This window comes from Artemia sp. Qi Xiang Cuo, chromosome 1 (genome assembly GCF_049724085.1).
Source record: "Artemia sp. Qi Xiang Cuo chromosome 1, ASM4972408v1, whole genome shotgun sequence".
NCBI lineage: Eukaryota > Metazoa > Arthropoda > Branchiopoda > Anostraca > Artemiidae > Artemia > Artemia sp. Qi Xiang Cuo.
Genome location: NC_142794.1, coordinates 23897606 through 23920723, shown reverse-complemented (window position 1 = coordinate 23920723; position 23118 = coordinate 23897606). Strand labels below are relative to the sequence as shown.

Below are 23118 nucleotides of genomic sequence, written 5' to 3'. Positions count from 1 at the left end.
CGAATGGCTATGAAATCCTGCTCAGAAAAGTCAAAAAATATCAGCCCACACACCCCCAAATCATAGGTTTCAGACATCACACACCTACGAAAGACTAAGAAATCCGGTTATGAAAAGTCAGAAATAGCAAATTACATATCCCAAATCATAGGTTTCAGACAACACTCACCTATGAACGGCTAAGAAACCTAGCTCAGAAAAGTCAAAAATAGCAAACTAGTCATCCCAAACTATATGTTTCAGACAACAAACACCTATGAAAGGCTAAGAAATCCAGCTCAGAAAATTCAAAAGTAGCAATCCATCCACCCCAAATCATAGGTTTCAGACACTACACACCTATGAAAGACTAAGAAATCCAACTCAGAAAAGCCTGAAATAGCAACCCACACATCCCAAATCATAGATTTCAGACACCACACACCTATGAAAAACTAAGAAATCTGGTTATGAAAAGTTGGAAATAGCAAATTACACATCCCAAACTATTGGTTTCAGACAACATTCACCTACGAAATACTAGAAAACCTTAGCTCAGAAAAGCCTGAAATAGCAAACTGCACATCCCAAATCATAATGTTCTGACAACACATACCTATGAAAGGCTAAGAAACCTAGCTCAGAAAAGTCGAAAATAGCAAACTACACATCCCAAATCATAGGTTTCAGACACTACACACCTATGAAAGACTAAGAAATCCAACTCAGAAAAGCCCGAAATAGTAATTTACATATCCCAAATCATAAGTTTCAGACAGCATTCACCTACGAAATACTAAGAAACCTTAGCTCAGAAAAGTCTGAAATAGCCAACTACTCATCCCAAACTCGAAGTTTCAGACAACAAACACCTATGAGCGACTAAGAATCCTAGCTCTGAAAAGTCCAAAAAGCAAACTACACCTCCCAAATCATAATTTTCTGAAAGGACACACATATGATAGGCTAAGAAATCTAGCTCAGAAAAGACAAAAATAGCAAATTAACCATCCCAAATCATAGGTTTCAGTCAACACACACCTACGAATTGCAAAGAAATCCAGCTCAGAAAAGTAAAAAAAATAGCAACCCACACACCCCAAATCATTGGTTTCAGACACCACACACCAACGAAAGACTAAGAAATCCGGTTATGAAAAGTCAGAAATAGCAAAATACATATCCCAAATCATAGGTTTCAGACAACACACACCTATGAAAGGCTAAGAAACCTAGCTCAGAAAAGTCAAAAATAGCACACTACTCATCCCAAAAAATATGTTTCAGACAACAAACACCTATGAAAGGCTAAGAAATCGAGCTCAGAAAAGTCAAAAGTAGCAATCCACCCATCCCAAATCATAGGTTTCATACAACACACGCCTATGAAAGACTTAGAAATCCATCTCAGATAAGTCAAAAATAGCTAACTACATATCCCAAATCATCGGTTTCAGTCAACACACACCTTCGAAAGACTAAGAAACCTAGCTCAGAAAAGTCAAAAATAGCAAACTATTCATCCCAAACTATTGGTTTCAGACAACATTCACCTACGAAATACTAGAAAACCATAGCTCAGAAAAGCCTGAAATAGCAAACCACACCTCCCAAATCATAGTTTTCTGACAACACATACCTATGAAAGTCTAAGAAATCCAGCTCAGAAAAGTCGAAAATAGCAAACTACACATCCCAAATCATAGGTTTCAGACACCACACACCTATGAAAGACTAAGAAATCCAACTCAGAAAAGTCAAAAATAGCAAACTACATATCCCAAATCATAAGTTTCACTCAACACACACCAACGAAAGGCTAAGAAACCTAGCTCATAAAAGCCTGAAATAGCAAACTACTCATCCCAAACTATTGGTTTCAGACAACATTCACCTAGGAAATACTAGGAAACCTTAGCTCAGAAAAGCCTGAAGTAGCAAACTACACATCCCAAATCATAGGTTTCAGACAACACCCATCAACGAAAGACGGGTGCTCGGGGAGAGCCTTTGAGGGTCTGTGGGTCCCTTGAGGGTCGGTGGTCCTTTGGGAGCTCGGGGGGGCCTTTGGGGACCGGGGGATGGGCTTTGGGGGTCCGGGGATGGCATTTGGGGGTCTGGGGGGGCCTTTGGGGGCGCCGGTGGCCCTTTGGGTGCTTGGGGGGCCTTTGGGGACCGGTGGAGGGCCTTTGGGACCCCGTTGGTCCTTTGGGAGCTCGATGTGCCTTTGGGGGGCCCGGGGATGGCATTTGGGGGTCTGGGTGGGCCTTTGGGGCGCCGGTGGCCCTTTGGGAGCTCGATGTGCCTTTGGGGGGCCCGGGTAGGGCATGTGGGGGTCTGGGTGGGCCTTTGGGGCGCCGGTGGCCCTTTGGGAGCTTGGGGGGCCTTTGAGAGTCCGGGGGGACAGTTGGGAGCCTGGGGGACATTTGGGGCCTGGGGATGGCCTTTGGGGGTCTGGGTGGGCCTTTGGGGGCGCCGGTGGCCCTTTGGGAGTTTGGGGGCTTTGAGGACCGGGGGCTTCCTTCGGGGTTGGGGTAGGAGGATTGGAACCCTTTGGGGTTGGGTTAGAGGACCTCACAACACTGTTCAAATGAAACTTGTGTATTATAACGACCACAGAGTTTCACCATTAAATTCTCTTCTAAAATCTCTTCAAAAATCTTCTTTTAAAATGTCTCTATCTGTTTCGCCGAAATAGTTCCATAACCTGTCTAAAACGGTTTCGCCCAAATAATCCCTAAACGTAAATTCAGCGTGTTCCTTTGTTATTGGCATCTCTGCGCTAACGCATTTCAAATTAATATGAAACCTTTTCGCGCGCTAAAACAATTCATCGCTAAGATGTTTCTTGCCTAATTGTTTCCATGGCCTTTGGTTATTAATATCCTTTGGAGTTCGACCAGTAGAACTGTTCCCGAGGCAAAGACATTAATGATTTGGATCTATTCCTGGAGAAATGTTTCTAGGCGAAAATTTTTAAAGTCTGACAGATGATGTCATTGATTGATTGATCTGTCAAGAAAGGGGAAATTAATTTGTTGTTTCTAAGGGGAATTATTGATTCACGATAGGTGAATTGAGGTCGACAGCACAGGTGTTCTGACTCGTGACAGCACCACGTGGTTTATGGTTTTTCAAGTGAGAAAATTCCTGTTTTTTCATTCTCACTGAGAAAACCATATAACAGACATGAATTGCTGTTGACATCCATAAATGTGACATAGTTCCTGTTTTTCCAAGTGAGAAAATTCCTGTTTTTCAAATTCTCACTGAGAAAACCATAAAACAGACATGAATTGCTGATGACATCCATAAATGTGACAAAGTTCCTGTTTTTCAAATTCTCACTGACAAAAACCATTAAACATCCATTAAAAACATCAAATAAATCGACCCACACACATAACCATCCATGAAAACATACATAAATGTGACAAAATTCATGTTTTTCAAATTCTCACTGATAAAACCATAAACCACGTGGTGATCGTCGGACCTTCTGACCCCTCTCTACTGATGCTACGGTCGAAACGTAAAAGATCGTGGCCGTATCAAATAAAAAATGTTTTAGGTGGAGTAAGATTATCTTTTATTTGGAATGAGGGGCTAGGACCCTCAGGTCAGGGCGAGCTGTTTTTGGCTAAGATTATAGAAAGAATAAAAGACCAGGAAGTCCAAATGTGGACCTTGGCAGTTAAAACATCTGAGATATTGAAGTTTTATTCTCAAGTAAAAGAGGTATTTGGATTTGAATATTATTTTAAACTAGGATTATCGGCGGAGACATTAAGGACTTGGTTTCGGATCCGAGCGAATTGCCTGCTACTAAAAATAGGAAAAATAGTATTTGAAAGAAAATGGATGGCCCCACCAGATGTAGATGCAGATTACTCTTGCCCCACATGTGACCATATTGTCGCCGAGTGCCAATAATTTCTCTTTTAAGGGGAAAGTATTTTATCCCCGGGAACTTGGAGTTCCCGGGGATCCTGCAGACGACTGTAAAAAGGACAATCAGGCAGTTATGGAAATATGTAAATCAAGCGTTGACCTCGATGAGTGAAACTTGATATTTATGTTATTTTTCTTGTGCAGTTTATTTAAGAATACTGTGCTGTATGGCCTATTTTTTTACTTATAATAAATTTATTATTATCATTATACGCATTTCTTAGGACATCAGATAAGCAGTTTGTAATATGATGTCATACACAGCATAAATAATATTGTTGAGTTTCTAACGCATCAGTTATTTATATAATATAATGTCTGTTGGAAGGCCCAAAAACGAAAGTTTGCACCATCAATTGCGACAACACCAATACGGGCAGCTAAAGCAAAGGTCATTACTAAATTGTCTGAAAAAATCAAAATCCAAAAACGTGTTAAAAAGGAAAATGAACAGCAAAGACACGAGCGGTTAGAAAACTTGTGAAAACGACTAAAGACAAGCCGAGATAAAACGAACCAAACAAATTGAAAATGATAGCGATGATGATTGGGTTTTTGATTTTGACATGGATAAGGTCATCAATGCCAACCGTACCTTTGAAAATATTCGGCGATATGTCTTTCATAATGAGAAAAGACAAGCCGATGCAAAAGAAAAAGTTTTTGTCCCACCACCGGAACAATTAAAAGAAACAAAGGTGGTCATCAATGCCTACCATACGTTTGGAAATAAAATAACTGGGCTTGATAAATCGTTGGAAAAAAAAAGAAGTGTTTTTCCCACCACCTGAACAATTAGCCTACTAGAAAAAAAGGTTCAGCGATATGTCTTTCATAATAACAAAAGAAAAGCTGAGGCAAAAGTTAAAGGTCCAATAAAAATAAATAATTTTACAAAAGCACTGCTTCTAATTTAATGTCTATTTGGACGTCATGACATCAAGAACAGGCTCAAATTGTCTGCATTTAGAACACAGACGACAATTGGAATCAATATATAGAAGCCTGCCCCATTAATGTCAAAATTCACAAACGCCTTGGTATCCAAAACAATCCCCACTAGGATCCAGCTCTAGCCACTTCGGTGGCTCGATCGCGTCCGACGGATGAGTCATCCTGTCTCTTGACATTCATCTCCGAAGGCCAAAGCCACGATTTTTATCCTCGTAATTCCCCCCCTAAGTAGGTAGGGTAACTTCGCGCCTCATCCCCTCTGGAACCTTCTTCGTCTTGTAGGACACCCCAAGGCATACAGAAGATACATCCTAACAATAACAAAAAAGAGATCCTAAATATATATTCAGTTCTTTAATTAAAGTTCATTCATTTCATTATCAACTTTATGAATAAACACTAACGGTTCATAAAAAAAAACACGAAATTCATATAAGCAGAAACTAGAAATACCCAAGCTCTTGTGAAAAGCAAGTCGCTTGCTGGTGAGCGGGACGAAGAAATGGAAATGGAATTTCGTCCCTGTGATTCAGCTGAATTAACAAACATCATCAGCTCGATTGGATCCAACAGTGCTGGGTTGTATGCTGTAAACCTGAAGACTACTCGATCACTTCTGGTGTACATTCTTCCTGTGCTAGTACATCTAATAAATTTATCAATGGAGAAGGGGTTTTTTCTAAATTATGGAAAACAGCAAAGATTCTCCCTCTCTACAAAAGGGGCACTCAGATGGATATATCGAACTGTAGGCTTATTTCTGTTTTGCCATTGTTTTCGAAAGTTTATGAAACAGTTATCCATGGAAGACTCTATGATAGCTTCACGAGCCTGCATGCATTGTATGATGGCCAGTTCGGATTCGACATCGCATGCTGTACAGCATCTTTTAGAAAATGTTAATTTAGCTTTAGAAAAGGGTGATTATAGTATTGGTATTTTCATAAATTTAAAAAAAGCGTTTGATACCGTTGATTTCAGTATTTTGTTGGGTAGATTAAAAGATTTGAGCGTAAAAGGGAGATGTTTGGATTGGTTTAGTTTGTTTTTAAATGGTAGGTCAGTAAGGGTAAATCTAGCGGAGAAGTTTTCTAGAACTGCACCAGTTATATATTTATATATATATATGTATATATATATATATATATTTATATATGTATATATATATATATATGAGCCCTCTATCAACAATCTTCACGACCGCTGATTCAATACGATCATCCCTAGGTAAAAAGGAGGCATATCAGTGTTACCCATGCAAAAAAAGTGATTTTCCCTGTTGTCCAAATTGGGGCCTTTAAATTTTCTGTATAAGGTTTCTGACCATGGTGGCTCTAACGGTTTTTTTTTCGTCCTGTCACCACAATTGAGGTGTTTTGGCTCTTTTCCTAAATTCCCATAAATTTCTTTTCGTAATAAATGTTTTCAGCCAGTTTGTGTTAACTAACTGTAAGTGAGGAGTGACTCAAGCCGATAGTAACTGAAACACTACAAAAATAATTTTAATAACAATCAATACATCAAAAGAATTGACTTTTATGCAGATTCCAAAAATATGAAATACAGTAAGTTTAATTTATCCATCAAAAGCTACAAGCCTGAAAAGAAAATCCCTGGTTTTCGAAAAAATTAGGGAAACACCCCAGAAATGTAGTTTTTTTCTCAGAAGAATGATCACGGGTGCATTTTTATTGTTTTTTTTTTTCGGGGTTATTGAATTGAGCCGATGGTTCTAAAAACCAGGAGAGGACTCATTGAAACGAAAATTAAGAGTTTCAATGTCTTTTTTAAAAGACCTAAAAGTGCCATTTCTGCCATTTGTGACATTTCATTGACATTTCCAGTGTCAGTGACATTTCTTCCACGTTTTGGCACCTAAATTACGATTTTCCCCCAAAGAGGACACTGTTTTTCATAATGTCATATCTTCCCTTCGTATTAATAATCTTTCCCTAAATCTAGTATTAAACTGTGTTTTTGCAACCTTGGTAACTTGATCTTTGACAAACTGAAGATCTGTATCAACAAACTTTATTTATCTTCCTTTCCAAGATCCTTTTATTTCAAAGAAGAAATAACCACTAAGCCGAAATTTTTGAAAGCCTTTAGTTTACCTTTTCCACTTAAAATTGAGGTTGCAATATCCATGTGACTCAAACATGCCATTGCTATTTGATTCTTCTAGGTTACGAAAGTCTTAGAATTACAAGTAGTTTTTTCTTGTATTACCTTTATGAAATTCACGGGTAGATCCATCCTTTGAATTTTCCTCACTAACGGGAAAAAAATGAGGAGAGTTCTAGCATAATATTTACAAACTAAACATACAATATTTAAAAATAATTATTCATAAAAATAAATATAACAGTAACTTATAAATCCTGCTTGCGAACAGGTAGAAGTTTATCGTAATGAATATATAATGTATTCATCTCCCTCCCAAAAAAGAAAACAGTGTACAGAGAAAAGCCTGCTATATTTAAATAAAACCATCTTCAGGACAGTTACAAACAGGACAAGTCTGTAGTCTTTTGCAAATAGCCGTGGCGCTAAGCATTAACTTTTGCATAACAATATTTCGTAAATGAAAATCACCCTGAAAAAAATAACACCCCTTCAATGTTTTATTTAAGGTGGCGGGGATATGAGTCGTCAAAAATGATTTTTCAGGCCAAAATGTATATATTTACAAAGAGAGGGGTTCGTCAGACAAGTACTGATACTAGGGGATGCCCTAAAACTTTCTGTATTTGTGTAGTTAAACATATGACTGTGATCTTTTATTTCACACCCAAGAGGTTTATGGGATAAGAGGGAAGCTTTCAAACCTACAAAATCAATATTACACACTTAGTCCAAATACATCCTTCCAGATGAAGTGAAGTTAGTGGTTGAAACTCTCTCTATATTGATCTGAAGGAATTCTTACTAGAAATTGAATAATTTTGTTTGAAATTGTATTTTTATTATTATTATGGTTTAGGGCAGCAGCGTATAATACTGTTTGCACATCCTATAGTATAGAGTAATTCATCTATAAATTTATGGTGATTTGTTTTTTTTTTCTTGTCCGAAAATAGACATATACATTTCAGACGTGTTATTTCAAAATAATGAAAAAGGGCAAATTATTTAAATATTCATACATATGAATTATATTCTGACTGATTTTCTTTATTTCTTCGACCTTTTTCTTCGAGGCCAATCTGTAGAATATAGTCTGAATACAATTTGAGAATATATCATTCTTTCTTTATATATCATTCTTTCAATTCTATCTTCAGATCATTCCTTCTATCTGTATATCATATTTAGAAGTCGTTCTTTTACTTATCATTCATTAGCGACATTATGTCAAGAACAGTTTTTTTTTTATTTATTTATAGTCCCCGAGTGTTTCCTCATTTCTTTTTTTCAAAATGAAAAAAATATATTTAAGATTTGAGCAGCAGAGGACAGAGAGTTTACCAGCAAAATATTGCGGCCCAAAAATTTTCTTTTTTTTCATTTAAAACAACGAAAATTTTTTGAGTACATTTGGTATACACCAAATAGACGGAAATGGCTTTTCAAATGCGTCTAAGAAACTTTACTTCTATTATATACTTAAGATTGATGCTCAATTTTGACGCCCTAAAAATTAGACAAAAGAGTATGGGTAACTTATAATATGGAAACTGGTGCTAGTGTCAACAAAATAAAACTATCAGCACCATCTAGCGTTTGGCGACAGTTGACATTTCTTCAAGCTTTGTAATTGTTTTGTAATCTGTTGAATACTTAAGATTAAAGATTAGACTAAAAACAGAGACAAGTTAGTCATTGGCAGAGTGGCCGCTATAGGGGAGAATTTTCTTCCCTAGGTATTCGTTTAGGGAGCTCAGTCCTCCGATGAGCTCAGACCCATGTTTTAGGGAGCTTAGCTCTCTAAAACATATCCACAGACCCTTAGTTACACCCGTATGGTGACTAATCCCATTTCTAGGTTTATGGCATTATTTAAGATATTAATGTTTCAAGATTCACTAAAAGCATTTCGATCTTTATAGAATGGCATCAATTGAGGAGGAGGGTTTCCCTCTTGAAAAAAAAAATCATTTTAAGGTATTCTCACCGAAAACCTGACAATACGGGAAGAAGTTGCCCTCCCTCTTTGCTAGATTAAATAAAAGTATTTTGCTCCCCTCCCCCCAACATTGTCGAAAATTGACACCACGGTCTATTTATCTGTATATCTACAGAACTATAAGTAGTGAAAGTTGTTTTTCGACACACAGTTGAAATTTTACCCACGGATCCCTAGTTATTCCCAGTAGAGAATTGTCTGTGACGCCTGCATCAAATCTTTGAAGTGTGCTACAGGATTATTTGTTATGTACTTACGTGGATATGAATAATTGGGAAGTTAAATATTTTTAAGAAGTTAGCACACCAATTTCTGTATTTTTATTAAGTTTTAATATAATATTGATAACCCAAAACCGTTTCTGGCTCGCAAATTCAGATTCTTGATGCTGATCATATTATATCGGTTAATGAGGTCCCTTCTAAAATGGCACTGTCCATGGAGAGAAAATTCAACCCTTCCTTCAGTTTAAGAACTTAATTATTTGAAGTAGCTAAAAAATCACGATTTATATATACAAAAACAACAGAGTAGCATTCTCCTGTGAAAAGACCATAAATGCCCTTGTTAAGCTTTTAAGTTTGCTTAAGTTAATTTACAATGCCATATTTTGTCACTGGAGATTGTTCAGTTTAAATCGGAACATTTCGGTCAGTACATATTACATCGGTGCATGTGGTCATTTTTAAAATGGTACGCCTCAGGGAGAGAAATATTTACGAGAGATACGATTAAAAGAATCAATATTTGGTTAAAAATTTACCCATGACTTCAATTTTTCTAAATTTTGAGAATTTTCTACGAGTGAATAACCCCAATTTAAAATTGAAAGCTTTCTAATTTGTAGTTTAACTTACCGAACCATTCCCACAATGAAAACCAGGGCCTTTGAGCTCCAGCTTTGCCACAAATCCGTGCTTTTAAAATCACAATTCTCTCTAAAACAGAACCTTTATATCCCATAAGGTATCCTCAAACCCTGTACATCCTGGGATATCAAATTGCTCTCGCAAACTAAGTGCTTTCCAGAGATTCTTTCTAAAGGACGGAAAGTGTCTGAATAAAAAACGCATGCGAAATGATAAGCTATACTTGTTGTCTATTACCAAAATTTCAAATGTCAACCCACTATTAAATTTTGTATTTTTTGAATGTACAAAGAAAAAGAGTTTGTATCGGGAAATATTTTTGGGAAAGACTCGTACAAAAAATTCTAAACGCTCTAGAGTTAGAGTGCATTAGCGTCGTAACTAAAAATAAGCAGGCTTTCAAAAATTCACCAGTCGTTTGCCAATGTCCTGCCCTACCCTTTTTTGCTATTTCTTCACATGATTGCAATTGGATAGCGAGATATATTTTTCAGTTCTTTCTTTTTGATGTTAAATACTATCATAAATGTCTGTCTTTATCAAAAGAAATCACCCCACATCTGCCAAACAAAAAAACAAACCACATGTTAGCCCCAAAGGCTAAGCGTTAGTACTAGTTTTAGCAGTAGTAAAACCCTACAAACATAAACTTCTCCTCACCCTCATCAAAACAAGTTTAAGATTTTTACTGATGGACTTATCATTTACAATAAAACTAACGAGGGCCATACACATCAAACGAAACTAAATGAAAATCGTCTTTTGACAAAAAAAACTATAGAATGCCAAATTAAACTAATAAACCTTGCTAAATTGAACTAATTAATATTAAATTAAGCTAATGAGTACCAAACAAACACGACAAAGCGAAATGAAAATTTGCTTTGAAAAAAAAAACGGACGGGGAAATGAGGTCCAAATTAAAATAACTTAAATTTATTAATTAAATTAAATTATTTAAAAGTAAATTAAACCAAATCAACTAATCAGTAAAAAAAACTAAAACTAAACAAAAACCACCCTTTGACAAAAAAAGAGAAAAAATTAGGGTCAAACTAACTAAAATTAAATCCAGCCAAATTAAACTAACCAGGGTCAAACAAACAAAACAAAATTAACAAAAATCTTCCTTTGACCAGAAAATTGTAGAAAAATGGGTACCCAATTAAACTGATTAAATGAAACCAAGTCAAAAGAATGAGTGCCAAACAAACCGAACGAAACTAAATGAAAGTCATTTTTTTTACAAAAAAACGCAGAAAATATCTTTCTCTAAATCAAATTTTATTTAAAATTTTTAAATCAGCCTTTACACATGCAAATCCACAGCACCTTCTAATTTTCCTTTGTACTTTTCCAAAACTGGGTAAACTTCTTCTTCAAGGAACTCAGTAACCTATCAATACAAAATGGATTTATAGAACGAATTAAAACTGATAATAACACTATATCACCTAATAAAAACAGGAAAACGAATAGCGAAACAAAAAAAGCAAATGTGGTGCAATATTCATCTCTGCCTTTTGAATGCTAAGAAACTAAAATTTTAAAGCCTTTAATGTAAAAGTAGATAGAGACGAAAGATAATAATAAACCAGAACTCGAGACGAAAATCACTACAATATAATCACAGAACGTAGGCTGCAAAAATCAAGGAGACTATTATTTAGAGACTATTATTTATTGGAGCATCTGCAACCGTAAAGTACCAAGGACAGTGCAAATATAATATAATCACAGAATATAATCACTACAATATAATCACAGAACGTAGGCTGCAAAAATCAAGGAGACTATTATTTAGAGACTATTATTTATTGGAGCATCTGCAACCGTAAAGTACCAAGGACAGTGCAAATATAATATAATCACAGAATATAATCACTTAAATATAATCACAGAACGTAGGCTGCAAAAATCAAGGAGATTATTATTTGGAGACTATTATGAGACTATTATCTAATGGAGCATCCGAAACCGTAGAGTACCAAGGACAGTGAAAATATAATATAATCACAGAATACAATCACTACAATATAATCACAGAACGTAGGCTGCAAAAATCAAAGAGACTATTATTTGGAGACAATTAGGAGACTATTAATTATTGGAGCATCTGCAACCGTAAAGTACCAAAGACAGTGACAATATAATATAATCACAGAATAATCACAGAATATAATCACTGAAATATAATAACACAACGTAAGCTGCAAAAATCAAGGAGATTATTATTTGGAGACTATTAGGAGACTATTATCTAATGGAGCATCTGAAACCGTAAAGTACCAAGGACAGTGAAAATATGATATAATCACAGAATACAATAACTACAATATAATCACAGAACGTAGGCTTCAAAAATCAAGGAGACTATTATTTGGAGACAATTAGGAGACTATTAATTATTGGAGCATCTGCAACCGTAAAGTACCAAAGACAGTGAACATATAATATAATCACAGAATAATCACAGAATATAATCACTGAAATATAATAACAGAACGTAGGCTGCAAAAATAAAGGAGATTATTATTTGAAGACTATTAGGAGACTATTATTTAATGGAGCATCTACAACCGTAAAGTACCAAGGACAGTGAAAATTTTATCTGATTTTTTGAACTTGTTAAGTGGAAACTTACACAACTATATAGATACTTTTTGAAAAAATGTGGAATTAAACATTTACTGAAAAAGACTTCCATCTGCTGTTGTGCAGTTTTGATAGTACCAGGCGCCACACCTAAGAAGACGCAAGGTGGGTGAACAGTCAGCAAAAAATAAGCTAAAAAGAAGCGGCACCAAGCAGCTTAAGAAGATACTTCACTTTAAAGGTGAAGTTGTCTTATGAGATAAATGGATTATTAATGTTTGAATTTTTACGGATGAAAAGCGTTGTCAAATTTAACTAATAAGTTTTACTTATTATTTTCACGGTCCAAAGTGGCAAAACTGACGAAAATATAGTACTGCCAAAAAAATTTATCATAGGCAGCGCAATAGCGCTGCCTAAGTAAAGAACGATGTTGGCACAATGTATTTTTTTTGTGTGTGTGTTTTTTTTGTTTCCAAACCCGGGCACCTCCTATCGAAGGAGTTGTCGTAGAAACTTCAAAAATTACTAATTCGATTGGAAATTGGAGTGGCTAGTGCCCTTTTTAATAGTCAAAAGTGATTGGAGGGCAACTAATCCCCTCCCCCCAAGCCCATCATTCCCCCAAACACATCCAATCAAAATTTTGAGATAGCCATTTTCTTCAGCCTACTTGATTTCCAGGTATAAAATATATTTTTGAGGAGGACACTCCCCCACAACCCTCAGGGCAGGGGTTTTAAGTTATGCCCTGAGGGCATATAAGAACGACGTTGGCACAATGTATTATTTATTAATTTTTTTCCTTTAGAGCAAGACACTTCCTATCGAAGAAGTTTTCGTAGAAACTTCGAAAAGAGCTCATTCAATGGGAAACTGCAGTGGCTTGTGCCTTTTTCAATATTCGAAAGGGATTGGAAGGCAACTAACACCCCTTATTCACCCACCATTTCCCCAAACACATCCAATCAAAATTTTGAGATAGCCATTTTGTTCAGCGTAGTTGATTTCCAGATAGAAATTATGTTTTTGAGGAGGACACTCCTCCACAGCCTTCAGGGCAAGGGTTGTAAGCTATGCCCTGGGGCATATAAGGTTTTTTATAGAAGGCGTTGTCGTAGAAACTTCAAAAAAGGCTCATTCGATTGAAAATTCCAAGGGCTAATGCCATTTTTAATGTTTAATAGTCATACAATCACCCTTCTCGCGCCCATCTTTTCTCCGAACACGTCAAATCAAATTTTTGTTCAACATATAACCATTCTATTCAAAGTAGTTTTAAGTTCTGGAAATTAGGTCTTTGAGGGTGACAAATCCCCAACAGCCCTCAGGGGAAGGGTTGTAAGTCATGCCCTGGGGGCATATAAGGTTTTTATAGAACGCGTTGTCGTAGAAATTTCAAAAAGGGCTCGTTCGATTAGAAATTGAAATGGCTAGTGCCCTTTTTTAAAAGTCGAAAGTGATTGGAAGGCAACTAACACCCTTTCCACGCCCACCATTTCCCCAAGAACAGCCAATCAGAATTTTGAGATAGCCATTTTGTTCCGCGCAGTTTAAAGTTCAGGAAATTATACATTTGAGCAGGACATTCCCCCCACAGTCTTCAGGGCAAGGGTTATAAGTTATGTCCTGGGGACGTTTAAGTTTTTATTGAAATCTTTGTCGTAGAAACTTCAAAAAGGGCTCATTGAAATTTTGGAAATTGAAATTGCCCTTTTTAATAGTTGAAAGTGAGTGGAAAGTAATTAACCCCTCTCTCACACCCACCATTTCCCGAAATATATCCAATCAAAACTTAGAGATAGCCATTTTTGTCAACGTTGTTGAAAGTTCTAGAAATTATGTATTTAAGGATTGCAAACCCCCCGGAGCCCAAAGGGAAAAGTTGGTAAGTTATGCCATGGGGGCATATAGGGTCTTTATAGATATAGTTGTCATAAAAACTTCAAAAGGGGCTCATTCAATTGGGAATTGAGAGGGCTAGTGCCTTTTTTAATAGTCAAAAGTGATTGGAGGGTAACTAGCCACCCTCTCACGCGCACCATTCCCCCAAACACATCCAATGAAAATTTTCAGATAGCCATTGTGTTCAACGTAGTAGAAAGTTCTGGAAATTAGGTGTTTGAGGCTGACAGCCCCTCAGCCCTCAAGTTAAGGGTTGTAAATTATGCCCTGGGGGCATATAAGGTTTTTATTGAAAGTGTTGTCGTAGAAACTTCAAAAGGGCTTATCTGATTGGAAATTGAAAAGGTCAGTGCCTTTTTTTATAATCGAAAGCCATTGGTGTGTGACTAACCATTTTATCAAAGCCATCCAATCAAAATTTTCAGATAACCATTTTGTGTAACATAGTTGAAAGTTCTGGAAATTATGTATTAGAAGATGTCAACTATCCTCTCAGCCCTTGGGGTAAGGGTTGTAATTTACGCCCTAGGGGTATATAAGGTGTTTATAAAAAGCGTTGTTATAGAAACTCAAAAAGGGCTCATTCAATTGGAAATCGAAAGGCCTTGTGCCTTTTTTAACAGTCGAAATTGATTGGAAGGCTTGAAATTTTTATAGTAAAGATCGATGTGGGTATGATTTATGATTTTTTTTTTTTTTTTTTTTTTTTTTTTTTTTTTAGACCAGGGCACTTTGTATCGAAGGATTTGTTTTAAGAACTCCGAAAAGGGTTCATTCGATTTAATATATAAATGGCCAATGCCCTTTTTAATAGTTGAAAGTGATTGGAAGGTAACTAATCCCCCTCCCACGCCCACTCTACCATTTGCCTTTATGTTTAAAAACTAAATATTACCTTAATATTAAATCAAAATGCACTGTGTTAATGCTAGTTCCCAATAAGGCATCTCAGTAGTATCTCAAGAACGACTGAGGGTATTATGTTCAAACTTTCGGGGCTACTTCTGCTCTTAAAATTTAACTAAGTCAGAATAGCGTAATTGTATCCAACCTATCAAAGAAAGTAAGCAGATTTTTTGCGAATGGTATCATGTTTTCCATTTCAGGTTAACAAGAGGAGGTATGAAACGAGATTAAACACTACTACTTTTGTCCACATTTTTAAAAGGGTGTATGTTGTTAAAAATTGCTGAAAATTTTTCTCCAGCATACAACTAGCAGACCAAACTATAAAGACTTAAAAAAACGAAAAGATTTGAAGTATTATTTTCTTCTTCCCTGAAAAGACTATGTCAATACAAAACGAACAGAAATTAATTAAAAGAACTTTTTCCACAAAATAAGCTTTTCAAAGAAAACCAAAGAACTCCATTAAACAAAAAATGAGCAAAAATAAAATCAAATAATCTACGAAGCGTGAAACTACCGCAAATCAGCAATGATAAATAAATGAAACCCAAAACGAACAGAAATTACAATAAATAACCGAGTCGAACTCAAAAAGGGCAGAAATTGACATAAGTTGGGCTCAAAACTCCTATGCCTTCCCAAGGCCAGAACATAATTTGCAATTTACTGAAAAAAATATATAAATGTTTTTACTTTTATATCTTTAATAAATCAAATAATATTAACATTTTGATTACTAAATATCAGTATATGTACATTAGACTGACAATGCACATTCATTTGTATTTTTTTTGTCATTGTAATTTTTTTATATATTTTTTTTGTCGTTTTTCATTTGTATTTGTAACTTTTTAATCCCAATAAGACTTTTATCACTAAATATGATATCCACCCATTCCTCCCTTGTATATCACCATGAAAAAAAAAATTCCAGAAATATATACGTTATGATAGGAATTGCTCAATGATTCTTACATCCTTGGCTTTCACATGTACATATTTGAACATTTCAATTGTATATATTGATTTGATTCTTTTCTTTTTAATCTCTTTCAATTTTAAATTTCGTTTTTAAGAGTCCTTAGATTTATATTATATTCCTTTCTTTTTATGTTAGGACAGATTAAATTCTTTTCTTTCACCAACGCTGATGAAACCTTATACAGGCAATATATTCGTTTGACTCTACTTCTCATTCTGTTTCCTGCTAGCGATAGAACTGTTTTTTTTTCAAGATTTTTTAGATGTCTAAGGTTAAGATGTTTTTTTCATGGTTTTTAGAAAGCCAGTTTGGCTTTAGATCTTTTAAAATTATAAGTAAACTCAACTTCCAGACTCAAAAGCATCCGAGGTAAGTGTTTATTGATGAACCCCTTTTGCGTTAAGCAGCACATCATATTTCTCACAACTTCTCTTAAATAACGTAGTCCCTAAAAATATTGCGAACAAACTCAATTTCTCAAAAAGGAAAAAAAATTCTATTACTCAACTGTTCTGGAGCCTTTCCAACAATTCTTGCGATTCCTAGGACAAGACAGCTGCTCTCAAATGACGGATAAAAATGGGAGCAATATGGATCAAACACACATGTATAATTTCGGCAGAATTACGTCACAATAGCGCATTTCATTACGCGAGAGAGGCGTATTTCTTATAAATTATTTAAAAATTTTGTCGTATGACTTTGAATCAGTATAATTAGTAAGAACCTGAAAAAAAAGGCATGTGTTGTATGACAAGAACTGACAAAAACGCATGTGTTGTATGACCCAATTACTCATGACAAGAACTGAACATTTGTTAAGATACCTTGTTTACACTCAGCACTATTGTTTCAATTAGCTTCTATCTATTAAAGTAGTTCCTATTGACATTAAGGACAAATTAAAATTTCTACTACCACTACTACTTCTACTAACACCTCACTGCAGCACCAAGCACTCAGAGGCCAATGTAGCACCGCTAACTCCTCCTCCACCCAAGTCTATTCCAAACTTGCCTCTTTAAATCCTCATAGAAGTTCCGATATCCTCTAAATCCTCCCTTGTGACCTCATTTGGAGGCTTTTCATTTGACCCAACCTCTTTTGGAGACAACCTGCGTTTAGTTTGGCCCCAGGTGGATGGGGTGGAAAAGCACAACCCGTAACATCGAACAATCATCCTTCAATCCGTGAAACATCCTAGTTATCTCAGCCTTTCTTTCACTACAACTCTAAAAAGTGTGATTGAGTCACATTTTTCGTATAGCTTGTTGCTTGATACCCGGTCAGTTAAAAGGGTACATAATCAGTCCTTAGAAATTTCTTCGGCTGAAATTTAACAAATCTTCTTCTACCTTCCGGAACCCCCGCCCCCCTTTCAGAGCCATATTTGACCAATGCCTTTAGCGTAATTTTTGATATTCTATTCATGGTTCGCAAACTTACCTTCCTTCTTTCTTTCAGACTTACCTTCCTTCTTTCTTTCAGACTTACCTTCCTTCTTTCTTTCAGACTTACCTTCCTTCTTTTAAACTTTTTTCAACAATGAAGAAAAAACCTTCTTATATATTCCCTGCATACGCCATAAATGCCAATAATACTAAACATCTACACTATTAATTGCAAACATTTTTATCTAGGACACTCAGATCATTTACATAATCTAAGTCCAGGAGTTCCAATTTGATTCCACAGTCGCCTATAGCCTTTGCCGTGTTCGTTTAGACAATGTCCATCAAAATAATCTTCATAATCGAGGATAGGACACAACCTTACTTAACTCATAGTTTAACACCAAACCAGTTAATAGATCACAAGACGGATTTGTCTGGTATACCATATCAGGATAGGACCTTCACAAAAGCTTTTCTTTCGACACAATCAAACGCCTGTTCATACTTTATAAAACTGATGATCAAATGAGTTTGATGATTTAAACACTTCTGAATTATTATCTAATATTGAAAATTTGGTCGACACATCCTCTCCCTTATCCAAAACTAATATTCTATTAAAAAAAACTTATATTAAAAAACTTCACTAATATTCTCTTAAAAAAAACTTCTCTTAAAAAACTTCACTAATATTCTCTTAAAAAAACTTCTCTTAAAAAACTTCACTAATATTCTCTTAAAAAAACCTATCTGTAGCAGCTTTTAGTCACATAAGCATCATCATCCTGCTAGGAATTTATTTCCTGCAGAAATCAAGCTAATGTTCGTATAATTACCACACTTACTCTCACCATCTTTCTTATAAAAGGTTTAGTTAATGTTTTCTCCGAAAAGCGGATGAAGATTTGCTAGACATTCTTCAGAGAAATTACCTACGGATTATTCTGGGTACCCGGCTGAATGACCGTATTTCAAACAGTAAGCTCCACGCAAAGTGTGCTTCAATCCCGCTTTCTAGGGCTAAAATGAGAGAAAGGTTGATATGGCTAAGACACGTTCTGTGGATGAAGGATGACATATTGCTGAAGACTGTCTTTTTCGGCCAACGGTTAGGGCTAAACAGAAAGCAGGTCGTCCGCGGTTGGGTTGGGAGGATGTCATAAAGAAATATTTAAGGGAAATGGTAACTTCCTAGAAGGGTGTAAAGAGGGCGGCTTTGAATAGATTGGGATGGAGGAGGAGCGTGCGCAGCTGTGTTGGCGTCAAGCAGCTTGGTGCTGCCGTAAGTTGTTAGTAGTAGAAGTAGTTTCCTAAAATCACTAGGTACTTCCCCTTTTTCAAAAATCATTTTCATATACAAATAAAAAAAGGTCAAACTTGTTACTCACTTGCTCCGGAGCCCTTCCAATAAAACTCTTAGGATCCTCAAGACGGTCCAACTGCTCATAAATGGGATCGAAATATGGATTCTCTCGAATTTTTGCCATTAAATTGTTCTGCATGCCAAACATTTTCACTTGATTACCAGCTTCTTGGGAAAGGACTCGTATCTTTTCATGGCATTCCTTTGAGAAGAAAGAGACGGAAATTAATGGACAATATTAGAAGGCTCCATATCCATTGCACGACCTATTGAGGAGACAAAGAGGTAGATGACCCGAAGGAGAAAATTCCTTCTTTTTGCAAATATCGCAGAGAAGATATATTCTTATCTTTTGCTCCTAAATTTGCAAAAATTTTAAATTGTTGACATATTTTCAACCCTAATTTAACACATTTTGCACACGCTTTTCTATTTATATCTCAATACCGAGCATTATTTTAGACAAAATTATTAAATAGAAAATTCGAAGGTAAATAGGCTGAATTCAAATACAAAAAAAAACCTCTTAAAATTCAAGTTTTTTTTTCTAATTTAAAAAAGAACACTTTCTAATTTAAATAAACATAAAAAAAAACCAAACGATTCACCCAAAACATAAAGCTTGACCAAAGGAAAACCCTTTAGTTAATAAGTATTAATTTTAAACTACAAATTCCGCTAGTTTAAACTAAGAAATAATTTTAAAAGAAAAGAAAAGATACAAAATCACATAAAGAAAAAAAAAAAAAAAAATCATACTCAGAAATTTGTAGAAACATCCTGGCTCCCTAAAAAGCCGCTTGTAATGTTCGTTCTGCTCTGAAACCCATTGTTAAGATTATAGGTAAAAGACAGATATGTTACAAGAGATAAGAATTAAAACTAAAAAGGAAAATTAAAAGAAGATTGCTGGTCGTAAGGCTACCAAGACCCAGATACCACCCCCCCAGATATTTAACCCCATAAATCTCACATTATAACCCATTCGAGCACCCTATCTACGACATAAGGACAAACCATACCAGTTAAATGAAAACAATTAAATAAAATTAATTTCCAATACCAAAATTATAAAAAGATGTAAGATATAAACTTAAAAAAACAAACAGAAAGCCAAAAACTAGGAAAATCACGCTCAGGATTTCACGGAAACAGCCTAGCTCCTCATAAAAAAAAAAAAAAAAAAAAAAAAATAGAAGAAGAATATACGTCTAAATTCTGTTTCTTTCTAGAGGTTTTTTAAATTGTGGATAGTAGCTGGACCAGTTCAAAGTATTAAGGAGAGTAAAGATGATATCCAATGGTTAGAATTTTTAAAGTGAAACTTGCACACAATATGCATCTTAGAAGCTTAGGAAAAAATCAGGAATTCAATTTTTCATGAAATAGACTTCATGTGCAGCTGTGCAGTTTTTGGTTGAAGCGGGTACGAAATTAAAAAAATGAAACTTGTGAGAAAATAAAGATAAGCTAAAATAAGGCAAGATAAGTCAGATAGAATATGAAAAAATACACACGAGTAAATACACACCAGTGTGTAATACAAACCTTATCTGATCTGTTCTCGGTCTGATCTCGTCTGGTTTTGGTCTGAGTAAGGCTTACATGATTAAGGCTTTAAGTCTTTACAGTTAAGAAGGGGGCAGTATCCAAACTTTTGTTTGTAGTGAAACTATGTTCGTCTTGAACAATTTTAGATAGAACTAATAAATTAAACTGAATATTTGATGTATAATGATATTAATTGCTGAAAGCTCATCAGTTCGAAATTTTAATGTTTATTTTCAATATTACGCACAAAAGGAAATATTTATAATACAATTCGTTTTCAGTAAAGCGCCAATAACGCAGTAGGTGTTAGACTTTTGCAGTGAGAATAAATAAGTAGGGTTCCACTTTAAATGGACGCTATTTTATTACCGAAGAAAACACCTTTATTTCTCTTAAGCCTTTATTTTTTTTTTCTTTGGGTTCGGCCAGGACACTCATTCTAAGATATAGAATGTGTTCGCAGAATATAAGGGAGGGGGGATGAAGTAGCCTGATACTATGAATAGTATCTATTCACAAAATAGATACTAATAAAAAAAAAAAACAAAAAAAAAAAATAAAATATTATTAAATTAAAAAGAATTTTTACGGTATTTTTGAAGAAAACCCTACCAGGGTCTTAACCTAATGTTAATGGAAAAAAAAATCAATTATAAAGACTGCAAAGAAACGTCGACACAATACACGGTAAAAGCATATATTTATAAGCATAAATTCACTCATTTTTAGATTTTTTTTTTTTTAAATAGTTGCAGTATGTAAAAACTAATGCCGGAATGGTAAGTTATGCTAAAAGCACATAAGTTTTTAGTTGCCTTTGGAAATCAATAGATTGTTAATATTTGAATTTTTTAGGGACAAACAGCGTTGCCAAATTTAAATTATTTGTCTTTTTCATTTATTTTCACGGTTCAAGGTGGCCACAGTGGCAAAAATATGAGACTACCCTAAAAAATTCATAATTTTGAAATATCCAAAAGAAAAACTTAGGAGAACGCGGTATTCAGGTATGAATAGATATAAGGTGGTTCCAAGGAACAAAAAAGTGTTTTCATTTTGCTATCCTTAATACTTTAATAGAATAAAAGTGGAACCAGATGGGAAAAGGAAGAAAACTACTGAAAATTAGAATAAAAAGTTCCTAAAAATGCGTTCCTCTCTCCCCATAAATGAATTACGAAATTCTGAGATTTTATTTCAGAGGTGATGCTGAACACCATTTTTGACATAGGGAGAGTTCCTCCTCATTGGTAAACACCCTTGAGACTTCATAATCCCTTCAAAACGACACGATTGATTCGACGGCAGGAAGCATTTCATAAGGTGTAATCCTGCAGTACCCAGTCTTGAATTGGTGGAGGGGGGGGGGGTTCAGGACAAAGTAAAACAGTATCTCAGGTCAAGACCCAATTTAAAGCAGGATTAAAACAGTATTTCCATGGTTGTATATGATTAATCAGAATTATCAACAATTGGTCTACCTCTTTCAATATTTATGAATGTTTGCTTTGCTAAAATAGCCACTAAACACCTCCTGTTTCTAACCACATTTCCTTTCTTTGGGTATCTTATAGGATGGTGCTGATAGTCAGCATCATCCTATAGTCAGTTTAGGTAGTCGGCATAGTCAGTTCAGCTATGTTGTTCTCTTTAGCAAGGTTGTAAACACGAGCACCATGTTTAAATATTGTTTCCTTTTTATGCCCGATCCCCACTATAGGTATGCATGTAGATATAAAATGCCAAGATTTATGATTTATGTATGTGTGTTTGTTTGTCTTTATGTTGTTTCTTTTCTTATTCTGACGTCGCACTTGTACTAGAGAAGTGGAAACTGAAGTAGCATTAAAGTCGGTTTTAAGAGCTTTTATCGAGACTGATTTGCTCCTAACTATTGCCTACTCATGTTATATCTTTGTGTCACTTGCTAGATTCGGTTTCCATAAAACTTAAACACATTCATCTCTACCCTCGTATATCTTAGCCCCCATATAATTTAACCCCCGTTAAACTCAAATCCTATGTCACTCAATCCCCATCCTTAAAACCATCAGTAAAATCTCTTCTATACTCTTCCTTTTCATTGATATCCTCTTCTATCCTCTTCATTGTTTGTATGATGGAAAGGCAGTGTAGTACTCGCTGTTATTTACGTCTAGGTTCTCACACATGTTTAATCTCACAGTATAAAACAACATGTTTAACTTCAACACAGTCTATAATCTTTTTTGTGTAGTTACTGACTGGACAATTCTTTGCCGCTTCTCACTTAAATTATAAGACCAAGAAATCAGTCTCTAAAGTAATTGATGTGGAAGAGAAAAAAAACTTCCAAAATGTATAGAACATTTCAATAAAAAACAGATAATACAATTACATTAAAACTACTATTACATATTATCATTAAGTCTTAGCCTTTTTTCTTATTTAAACATATGTGCAGATATGCCTTTTTTCTCTCGTTAAAACTAATCCGCATATATTACCTAATTGTTCCAAGTATCATTTCTTTGCTCGCCAAAAAATTACACGCACAAACG

The 23118-nt window shown here is 35.2% G+C and overlaps 2 protein-coding genes across 2 annotated transcripts in view; both read right to left on the bottom strand.

The window, feature by feature from the left end:
* LOC148956130 (membrane-bound acylglycerophosphatidylinositol O-acyltransferase mboat7-like) overlaps positions 1 to 9992 on the bottom strand; it is a 265838-nt gene extending 255846 nt beyond the window's left edge. The window contains exon 1 of the mRNA XM_089089363.1: positions 9868 to 9992. The gene's annotated coding sequence lies outside the window, so the exon portion shown is untranslated. The remainder of the gene's footprint in view (positions 1 to 9867) is intronic.
* A 1131-nt stretch (positions 9993 to 11123) lies between these two features.
* The window catches only part of LOC148956128 (adenylosuccinate lyase-like), a 62018-nt gene continuing 50023 nt past the window's right edge, over positions 11124 to 23118 (bottom strand). The window contains exons 8-9 of the mRNA XM_089094080.1: positions 19053 to 19229; positions 11124 to 11275 (exon numbers count right to left, since the gene is read on the bottom strand). Of these exons, the coding sequence (XP_088950206.1) occupies positions 11189 to 11275; positions 19053 to 19229 (264 nt within the window). The 3' untranslated portion in view covers positions 11124 to 11188. The remainder of the gene's footprint in view (positions 11276 to 19052; positions 19230 to 23118) is intronic.